Source organism: Mycetomoellerius zeteki, unplaced genomic scaffold (genome assembly GCF_001594055.1).
Source record: "Mycetomoellerius zeteki isolate Tzet28-1 unplaced genomic scaffold, Tzet1.0 scaffold355, whole genome shotgun sequence".
Lineage (NCBI taxonomy): Eukaryota > Metazoa > Arthropoda > Insecta > Hymenoptera > Formicidae > Mycetomoellerius > Mycetomoellerius zeteki.
In genome coordinates this window covers 152,439-163,472 of record NW_017257344.1, presented here as the reverse complement: position 1 = coordinate 163,472, position 11,034 = coordinate 152,439, and the positions used below count along the sequence as shown (strand labels likewise).

Here is an 11,034-nt window from a genome sequence, read left to right as displayed (position 1 = left end):
ACATCGTTTATTGGCTACGTAATTAAGGCTCAATCACATGGTGGCTCGTGGCTTGTAACACCGCCGTGTAATATCGAAAAAAGTACATCGTACGCTAAAAAAGACGTAGAGAGTCGCCGGAGAATTCAAGTCTGCGTTAAGATACACGTATACTTAATTCTAAACGTACTTACAGCTACTACAAGAGACATCTGTGTATCTCGATAAAATCAATTATATATTCGCAAATATGCGTAAAGCGGCCCCATGCCCCATCACGCGCGCTCAACATGATCGATTTGCTAAAAATATACGAAAGAAAAAAATGAAGCTCTCTGTACAAGGATATACAACAATTGTCTGCACGTGTGTCTGTGTATGTTGTGTGTTGTGTGTGTGTGTGTGTATACGTGTTCATGCCATAACGACGCTGGCAACAAGTGAACAGAATTGAACTGAACTGGAATTGAACTGAACTAAAAGGAAGATCCCCAAAAGTATAGTATATTAATTTTGCAACGACGCACAATAAGACTTGCCCCTCTCAAGAACGAAGATCTAAAACAGTGATCTCTCCCGTGTCAATGGCAATGCGTGAAAAAGACAATCGAAAAAGCATGATTTTGCATATCGGAAAAAAATCCAAAAGAACACGTAAAAAGAATTACATCTCCGATCCTCGTGCTAACGGGGCCGTCATTATCGCGTTTCGTCATTAGTAAACTAAGCTACGTAGCTCATAATTATAGCGTCGACGGAGCAAAAAGTCAACAATGATTGAGCCCCTGCGCCTTCCATCCGGATAGAGAAAGTATGGGCCTTGTCCTATTTCTTCCGTTTTTGCTTTTAATTCATGGTTCTGATTTCTTTTTTCTTTCATTATCTTCTGCTATCCTACTAGCCGCTTTACATCATCGTTACTATCAATATGTTAAAGTACAAATGTTCACTCACACAATGATCCTCGCTCGCTCATGCTCGCGCACCACTCATGCATACCAGTTTTTCCTTTTAAAATAATTACCATAATTAGCGCGGATTACTTTATCATTATCGTAAATAATCGGGGAAAGAATTAGGAGGTTGGTGGGGATTGTTGAAGAGCTTGGTTGATTGGTAGGTTGCTTGGTGGTTAGTTGCTTTGTTCTCCTAGTGATGGTGGTGTAAGTACGCTCACGCTAAGGTCAATGGTACGTACAGTAGGTGAGGTATGCTTTCAGGATGAAGGACACGGGGTGATAGATGAAGAAATTTCGACGTGCATCCGCTATTCGTCGTCTTCCTTCCATTCTTCTTCGCTGTCACTTTTTATTGTAGTTTGGTTCGCTTGTGCACCTCCTACCATCGGGGCTCCGTCATTTTGCATTTTCTTTTTGTACGCGGTCATTTCCTGCGAGAGGAAAATGTCTCGTCTTTATTTCAAAAATACTTGGATTATCTCATAAATCCATTTAATCAAATCGATTCGAATTGTGCAAAAAATCAATATATTCCGACATATAAACGTATGTAGGAAAATCTGTGACTTTTAGCTTCTGATGTTACATGGTTGCAGCACAGGGCTAGGGGTCTTAGTGGTTAAAAACGTAAGGTTGATAAAAATTTCGATAAATTACCCTTTCATATCGAGCCTTATCCTTTTCTGCCATAGCCTCGTATTTGGATTTGGTTTCGGGATCTGCGTCCGACCATTTCTTGCCTAATTCCTTAGCTATATCACCTACACCGTATTCAGGATTCAGCATTTTGACCTTACCACGTTCGTCATTGCAGAACCAGAAGAAAGCAGACCTGATGAAATTAATCATGAAATATATCTGCTGCTATTGAAAGGGTATCGTATAATACGATAATATATTAAGCTAGCCTTTTTGTAGAAACTGAAAAAAATCATAATATATAATTCGGAAATAATCTAAATTTGAATTTAGTTTTGACAAATTGCTGTAAATTTAATTTTCAGAAAAATAATTGTAACTTTACTTAAAGAAAAAAAAAAAAAAAATTAAAAGTTGCAGGAAACGGATCATAATTTCTCTAAAATGCGAGTAAAAGCTTAAAAAAGCTAAATTTTTGTGTTTCCATATAAATTTTAAAGTTTTTTTTTCGTTGTATTTAAATATTAATCAACGAATTTTTTTCTTCGAAGTCGAAATACATTATGTAAAAACATGAAGGCTTACAGCGATCTCTTGGGAGCATTGTGATCCTTGATGTGTTTACGTTTCTTGCCCCTGCCCTTATTTTCTCCCTTAGGTGGCGTATAGTTCTGCATCTCCGTGTCGTATCTCTTCTTATCTTTCTCTGCCATTTCATGGAAACGTTTCTTCTCGATGTCCGACATAGTCTACGACACATGCGGTATTCCGCCAATGTAGCGTTAGCGTTTTTATACAGTTAGTCTCACAGATCGAGCCACGTGCGATAAATGTTCAATTACTGAAGAAATAAGTGTTCCCCGATCGGTCCAGCATATTCTGTCATGTATAGTCGCGTGCAGGCTGGATAATGAATACTTTAAAAGATTCGTTCTTTAATGACAACGTCACGCTGTGAAAGATTTTTGCATGTATCGGTTGAATTTTTTTAATCAATAATCTTGATTCCGCTAAACAACATGAAGATTGACGGTTTAACAAGGCGAGACGTGTCGGCTCGTAACGACCCGCTTAAATACCATACTTGCGCGTGGCGTTTACCGAGCGCTACATATCTATATAGAGGCCAAGATCAAAGTAGCTCTCGCGAATCCGCAGGGCTTTAGACAGAAGAACATTATGTATCCCACTCTCTCGCTCGCACCTCGGGCTGTGAAACCACAACATACGGGGAAATCCAAATATCATTTCTAAGTTAGTTCTTACATTTCTCTTGATCCTAGCATTAGCAAAGGGATCTTCTATTAATCTATTTCGAATTTATTTGCATTATATAGAATAAGATATTAATATCAAAATTACTTATATCTATAAAACATATTTATAACATTATATCTATAAAAATGTGATTTGCATAATGGACTATAGCGAATAATTCTGAGAGTCTCACCTTCCACCTCATTGCACACTTTTTGGAGAATTCTCGAAAGACGATCTTTTCCTCGGGATGCTTCTTTTTATGCTCCTGGCGACATGTCTGGACGAAGAACGCGTACGCTGTCATCCGTCCTCTTGGCTTCGAATCTTTTCCTCTCGGCATATTGTCCCGCTGCAGACTCTGAGCGTTATTTTGTTGAAGATTATTTTGCGGTATCTGCTGTATTGGGTGCTGAAATCCAAGCAAATGATCTACAATGCAAAACGCTGCCGCGGCAAACAGCAAAAAACCTGTTAACGCCTTTAAAACAGCAAGTCTCGACAATTTCTACTCTTATATCAAAGAAGATTTCTGAAACGAAAATGATTCTCTATATTTCGACATGAAAACAAAAAAAGGCTTTAAATTCTCAAAATAGAAATCTTCCATTTAATACATTGAAAGAAGCTCTTAAATGCTAAAATAGAACCTTCCACTTTCGCATCGGAAGAAATTTAAATTTAAAAATAGAAATTATCTATTTTTACGTGTCATAATTATTTATCTATATTTACTCTTTATTAGAAGGAACATTTCAATCGTAAAATAGAGACTTCCTATTTTTAAATCGAGAAAAATTTGTGTATATATATTTGTTAATACGCGAAGTAATATGCGCTGTATCGTCGTATTATGAGAAATTTGCATAAGTAAGAGAAGAGACTTCCTCGCGTGTTATTAGCTCACGAGGAGCAAAAAAAAAATAAAGATTTTTTTTACTGTGATGCGAAAGATTGGTCACTTAGGACATTGCTGCGAGCGAATTTAGCAAGATATCCGCGATAATATAACTGAGACGTGTCGTTACGCACTTTACGTAATACGACTTGCGTGTTAAATTAATGAACGGCTGTGGCCCGCGATCTCACATTGACAATGAGACACACGTAACAATGCTCGCCGTACAAACGCGCGTTTTTGATTTTGTCAAGTAACAATGGTCATTACATTGTACGTACGTGTAATATTATACAGTATATTATCATTATGTATATAATTATTATGTTGTTATTACACATAATGTCGTATAATAATAATATAGATTGGCATTATATTATTATAATTATATCAACATTGTTACATGCTTGTTACCGCTCCAACCGTAGTGCTGCAAGTCTCATCATTGCGGAGAGTCACTGTTAAACTTTATAACTTTACGTAGATTTAAATAAAATAATTATACAGATAAATAAATACGATAAATAATAAATAAATACGAAAACACACATACATATGTATGCCCATCACGCGTCTTCATTATGGATGAAAAATAAATGAAAATTGAATACTCTTAAACGTTGTTCATTGATAATCTCAGAATTGAAAGCAGACAAAAAGCATCTAGGTGTAGGTGAACAAAAAAATGTCTATTTTTTTTTAGACACGACTTAAAGCACGTGCGTACCAGTTTGTATACATTCATGCTATACACGTCACATACCCGATCGGGCTATGCTCTTGCTCCGGGCTCTTTGAAATGTGTAAGACGTGATATAGCACAATTATACTCGTACTATACGTACAATATACCGACCATTATTACTCCGGATTGCGGATAATAATAGTTACCACGTACCTGCAGAAATAATCGGAAATCTAGTTGACCTACGTGCGGATGTGAGATCTGCCGGCAAAATAACTACTATGTAGAATCGACATTGTCATTGAGTCATTCCATAAGTAATGCGGATTCCTTTTTCTCTCTTTGACGATAACATAAAACATAAACGACCGCCACTTTTGCGGATCTGCTTCCGCGATTCGGAAACTCGCATTATTTATGGGACGGTTCAATATATATCGCATTACATAAAATATATACCTGACTTAATTAATTAATTACGTCTGATTTTTGTTAATTAATTAATTAATATTCAATTTTGATGGCAAGCGTTCTTAAGAACTAATTTACCTACGCATCGAAATGTCTGAGAACGAAAGAGTAAAAATGAATGTCTGAGTAACGAAAGAGTAAAAACGACTTTCAAGGTATATCCCGCAAACGGAATGATTTCGCGTTATTTTTTTCTTCTCGCTTTCCTTCTCGCACTCGCCGCGATATACAAGGGATTAAGAATTTATGCCCCTTGGGCCGCAGGCGTTACATTACGGCATATGGTTTCCTATGGTCTCGCAATGCGCGCGGTGGAAATAAAATTAATGTCGGGCACGGAAACGGAAGTCAGATGTTTGCGACGAGGCACATTCTACGAACAACAAAAAAAAGACAAAAGAAAAAGCTTTAAGCTTGTTCAGCAGGTGTTCTTTCATACCCAAACTCTATCATTGATGTGAACGCACTGCGCACGATTTTTCATTAATCTGTCAAAATATTAGCAAGAAATTGAAAAATGCTACGTAATGAATTTTTTCAATTCTTTCAATTGAAAATTTAACGAGTTTATATATTGACAAAAATATTTTAGATTTTTAAATAGAACAATCGAAAGTGTTCTGCACATTTTTTATAGTATTTCCTAACTTCAGAGAAATATTTACTGATTTACTTCATATTATAAATTTGTTCCTTTATATTAACTTTTCTTTATAAATAGTTAAGGAATTATGAAGAAATTAAAGTAATTTAACAATCTGGTTTCGATAATCAGAATCAAACACTTAGTGTTTGTTCTACCATTCTCTCAAACTCATCGAAAATTGTTGCTGTGTCCATTTGAGACAAATGTTAAGTGTTGAGAATCATATACTTACAAAGTATTATCTTGAGATCTACCCGTGAGTGACTCTCGGATGTAAAGAGAGTAAAAGTGTAAGTAAGAAAGTAACTCTGCGGTATACTTTTCAGTACAGTGTCCATTTGTATGACTCTTGAGAGTGACTCTCGACTACAGCTCTCTCAAATAGACACACACACACAAGCCATTAATCTTTTTACTACAGAATTCCTAACAAACGTAGGTACGCTAAACTCTAAGTATATTCGGGGATTATTACTGCGTGTCTGTTAATTAAAGCGTAAATTATGCCGATGATACGTAAGTTTTGGTAACGACTCGGTACTGCACAATTGTGGGCGGGTATAAAGTTTAGAAATCGTTTTAATTAAAAAAAAAGCATATACGCGCATGAGAAACCGGGCCGAGCGAATGAGAAAGAAGTGAAACACATTCCTCGTTTGTCTGCATGTTACATGAAGTCGAAGTTTATTTTTCTTAAAAAAAAAAAAATCATTCAATATGTTAATGTAAAAAATGATCTATTTTTCATTTCTCTAAATAATATAAATATTTTGGTGATTTTATATGACCAAATTATCACATTACAGTCGTATAAAAATCTTCGAATTGACTGAACGGAATAAAAAATCCTTTTACAGGATTAAAGTAGACGCAAAATTAGGAGGTGGTGCAGTGGATTTTATACTAAAATCGAAATATTAACCATTTTTTTAACTTTTTTTCGATTTTAATACAAGATCCACTGCACCACCTTCTAATTTTGCGTCTACTTTAATCCTGTAAAAGGATTTTTTATTCCGTTCAGTCAATTCAAAGATTTTTATACGACTGCAATGTGATAATTTGGTCTCCAGCATCCCCTTAACTCTGTAGATTCGGAACAAGTTGTTTCATTCATTGAAGTGACGTAACTTTTCGATCGGAAAATCGAAATCCGACTCTACCTACACATGTCTATTATCTTCTACTTCAAATGGCTAAATTTTAGTACTTCATGGAACTTTTAACGAAAAATGTTTAAAGTTTCAGACTGAGATATCGTGAAAACGTGTAAATTACGTTGCTCCTTTCGAGCATTATTATATTTCGAAAGTGCGTAATCGGTCCGATCATTCATCATCACAAACTTTCATACGTGAACTTTCATATGTGTAGTCTAACATATTCCGGAACAAGATTCCGCTTTCGTTGCACTATTACAAGCTCCGATTATCCATTGACGATGAGAAAAAAATTACACGTGACTTCAATATCACTGTTAATATCAATGATCAAGATCGAGAAATCGCCAGAAGAAGATGGCAATCTCGGATTCCTATCAAATTCACAAGAAAAGGATCTGATGTTTTTTTCCGTGAAGAGAAAAGACGATTTCAAGTAACTGTACTTCGTGACGACGTAATCGATTAAAAAGCTAACATAATATAAATGGAAATTTTATGAAAAGAAAAAAACCGTTTTTAATTAAACACTATTTATCATTTAAAAATGGCAAAGCTATGGTTTTTCTTATATTACAAAAAAAATCTGTTTCCAACACTCACTGGACAAAAAGAACGGTTTTGCTAAAGTATCTAAAAATTTAACTAGCTACAAATCTGAAAATAATTTTGTCATAATAATTATATAGGATGTTCAAGCTGACTAGAATACTAAATTTTTTGCAGCATTGCTCGTCATGCTTGAGTTTTCTACATAATTATGTTCAGATGTATGTAGATCTGAAAAAAGTATTTTAAATGAATAAAACCATAATTTGATCGATATGAAAATCACAAAAACTTTATTTTTCAATTAAAAAATAAGAAAGTTTTTGAAATTCACATATCATAGCTAAATGTTTAATGTTTCAGCAAAATCATTCCTTCCGTGTACTTTCTCATGTAAATATATGCATATAAATCTTTCCAATATTCTCAAAATCTAAATTTCAAATCTGAGCAGTCTCGATCAATGTAAACTAAATAAACAACCTAAAACGAAGGAGAGCATGGAGCGTCTGTGAGGTCAATTAGGGAGTATTTTTGTTCCCTTGGTATTTGACAAATTTTTCGATCTGTTCCATTCAGTTACAGTATCTGCGTTCTTCTTTGACCTTCCTCTCCCCTCTTTTCTCGCCACACACGACGACCAAATGTGTGCTTGGAGAGCAAAAAGGGGGGAGAAGGGGACAATTAAAAAGAACAGATCTCTTGACACTTAGTGCTAATGTGAAATCGCGAAACGAGCAACGAGAGAGAACGCGATAATATCAACCGACAAGCGCGGCCGGACTTGCTGAACGCGAACGCACTTATGAAGAAGGCCGCACGAAACCCGGAATCAATAGCGGACGGCGGATGTACGTACGTACGGATGGACGGACGGACGCGACGGGATGAGAACCGCGCGCGCGAGTCGGGACAGGACGCGAGAACGACGAAACGCGCGAAAATCCATGCCCAATCAACCAGACATTGGGATACGATGACAATCGAAATTGCTTCTCAACTCTATATATGCCTACTTGAATTATGAGACGAAGAATCACCCGAATCTATCTCTTTCTTTCTCTCACATCAGATCTGTTTTTTTATTTCTGTACTGGAACTTGCTTTCTCCCTATCGCCAAATATCAAACGTATATCTATTTCACTTTGAGTTCCGAAAGTATACTAGTTTAGTTACAGAAAACAGAGACATAATATGTATAACAATGTTATTTTTTTCTCGTATTCAATATCCCGCAGAATAGCTTTACACGAGACGAAATCCTTTTTGATTCGCACGAGATAACCGAAAGAGGATCTCAGGGGTTCCGTCTCTCCATCGCTTCCATCCAGATCCGCATGAAATCGCGAATCTTGTCGAGCCGAAGCAGGTAAAAGAGCCGACCGATTAGTCGGTCGTTTGCCTTTTCCGAAAATGTTAAAACGAGCGAATACTTTAGGAAGCTTTATTAAAGTCTTTGGAATTTTCTTCATAGAAAAGGTTACTGAATTTATATATCGGAGAAAAATCAGCTCGAAATTGCCTAAAGAATCTACAGGATTAAAGGAATGCGATTAATTGAAATACCCCGTATACAAGATAAATCGTACGAATTTGTTCTATTTAACTCGTCATTACACGAAGTTGCGTCACAAAAAAAATCACGTTTGTTTTCTACGTATTTCTAAATTCCTTTCCCTCTTCTACACAGATAAAAAATTCAGTTACCGAGATTATCGTTGTTGGCGATCGGTGAAAATCGATCAATACCGCACCGAAACAAATTATATACCTCTCTCCAATAACATTTCCTTCTTTTTACTGCAAAATCGCTAACACAAGAGATGATAAGCGAAATTTCCACAGGAATACACTGTGTTTCCTTGCCTTTATACGCATATGAGACGACACCGAAGAAAACGAAGAATACGAATACCATGCATATACCTTTTATCGCAATTATCGCAATCACGTTCCCGGATCGCCTCGTCGTTGCCTATCAAAGCCTACCCCCAGTACAACCGAAGGGATATACCTAACTTTTCTCTCGATACCTGGGCCCTATCGCCGCTGACGATCTTAATTCCTTAACATATCTTCGAGATGCAAGCAAGCAGCAAGGCGAGTTCATCCCAGATAAAACCTATCACGACTCGGTATTTTTTAATTTAAATAAATAGGGTATAAATTCACCTAATATCAAAAGAAATACGGATAATATATATAGAGAATTGATCTTGACCACGAATGAAGCGAATGTATTTCGTTGGAATCGTCGATGACACTTCGCTAATTAAGGATTAATCACCTCGCCAAGATTCGTTGATGTTCAAATAAAAATTTGCGTGTTCGAACTGTATTTTCCAGTAATTGTGAAAATCCGACAACAACCGATCGAACGCTATAACGAGATAGAAGGGACGACGGACAAAATCAGACAAAGCTCTCCGTCATTGGCAAAAAAAACAAGCAGGAAGAGAGACAGAGAAAGAAATTTTCCATTAAAAATTATACATCGTATGAAAAAAACCAACTTGCATGCAGCGAATGCGAAATCATATTTGGGAATTTTCTTGGTATATTTCTTGCGCCTTATAAATCGCGAGCGCGCGCGCGCGTTACTCCAGACAAAAATTATCTTATGATTTTAAAATTAATATTAATATATATTGGGGATATTTAACGAACTCATGTCCATTTTTACCAGTGTAAATTAACTTTAACTTCGACTTACTTTTCATCTTTTTCTAATTTCCAGAACTAGAAAAAATGAAGAGTTATTGGATCGATATTAAAATCTTTAAAATTAAACTACATGGGTAGAAACGGGCATCAGTAAAGGCATCTGAAGCATAAAGAGTAAGATCGTTAAAATGAACGGACTCTACCGCGTATTTCACTGTAGGCGTTCGGAAAAGTTGTCAAAACTGGCCGCATGGCCACCTTGTCGAACCGGCTATATCTCTCTGTCTTCGTATTACAGCCACCCGCTCGCTCGTCCGTTCGCTCGCCGAGCGCGCGAAAGTGGCCGAAAGACCGGCGAGCAGGGGGCACGAGGGGGACAGAGGGGTGAAGAGCGAGGTCGTCGCGTTTCGGCCTACGTATCTACAACGTGGTACAAAGGCGTCGCATAAACGCCAATCCATTATCGGACCGCCGTTTTTTAGATCGAATGAAGATTTAATTTGCGCGCGACAGAGGAATGATCTTTTTCTTATACGAATTTATATATACGCAACAATCTTTAATTGTTTCCCAATTTTTAACAATGGCGATTCGAGCATTGACTGACAATTACTGAGTTCATTCTTTTCATTGCTTATCTACTTGTCACTTTGATATCTAGATCTTCGTAATCAAAACGGATATCCGGTAACGCAAAAGCATTTGTGAAATGCCTAAAGGAAGCGCAAAGATAAAAAAAAGGGGGGGGAGACTTTGGCGCCGCTTGCCAAGAACGCGGGAAAAGAAACCGTCGCGCGCGCGAAAAGGGAGATGTAACTTTTTCTTTCTTCTCGAGGGTACGGTTACCCGTACTTCGCAACATACCGGGGACATAACGGGGGGCGTGGACGTTTGCGTGGTAATGGGCGAGAGATGTTGCTGCTGCGGCTGCTGTTGTTGCTGCTGGCCCTGCAACTGCTGGTGCAGGTTGTTCTGTGCGGCAGCGTCCATGACTCCGCCTGAATACCACCACTGTACGCCGGGCGGCGGTGCGGAAGGTGTGCCGGGTACGCCGGCGGCGGCGCCGCCACCAGCACCCGCACCGCCGCCACCACCGCCGCCGCCACCGCCACCGGCGGCGCCCTGT

General features: G+C 37.6%; 1 protein-coding gene across 1 annotated transcript; it reads right to left on the bottom strand.

Moving 5' to 3' along the window:
• Positions 1–367: 367 nt before the first annotated feature.
• Positions 368–10,979, bottom strand: LOC108725704 (high mobility group protein DSP1). Its single transcript, XM_018452888.1, has 5 exons — positions 10,773–10,979; positions 3,028–3,246; positions 2,163–2,326; positions 1,596–1,770; positions 368–1,369 (listed from the first exon to the last, which is right to left on the bottom strand). Exons 1-5 carry the CDS (start codon positions 10,896–10,898, stop codon positions 1,247–1,249), a joined length of 807 nt encoding a protein of 268 aa, XP_018308390.1. The 5' UTR covers positions 10,899–10,979; the 3' UTR covers positions 368–1,246.
• Positions 10,980–11,034: the final 55 nt, after the last annotated feature.

What these genes read in the sequence shown, in the direction of transcription:
- LOC108725704 (XM_018452888.1), bottom strand. Translation starts at nt 10,898, where the DNA reads ATGGACGCTGCCGCACAGAACAACCTGCACCAGCAGTTGCAGGGCCAG. An exon ending in AGTGTGCAATGAGGTGGAAG is followed by an intron (nt 2,327 to 3,027) that starts GTGAGACTCTCA and finishes CATGTGTCGTAG; the next exon opens with ACTATGTCGGACATCGAGAA. An exon ending in ATAAGGCTCGATATGAAAGG is followed by an intron (nt 1,370 to 1,595) that starts GTAATTTATCGA and finishes TTCCTCTCGCAG; the next exon opens with GAAATGACCGCGTACAAAAA.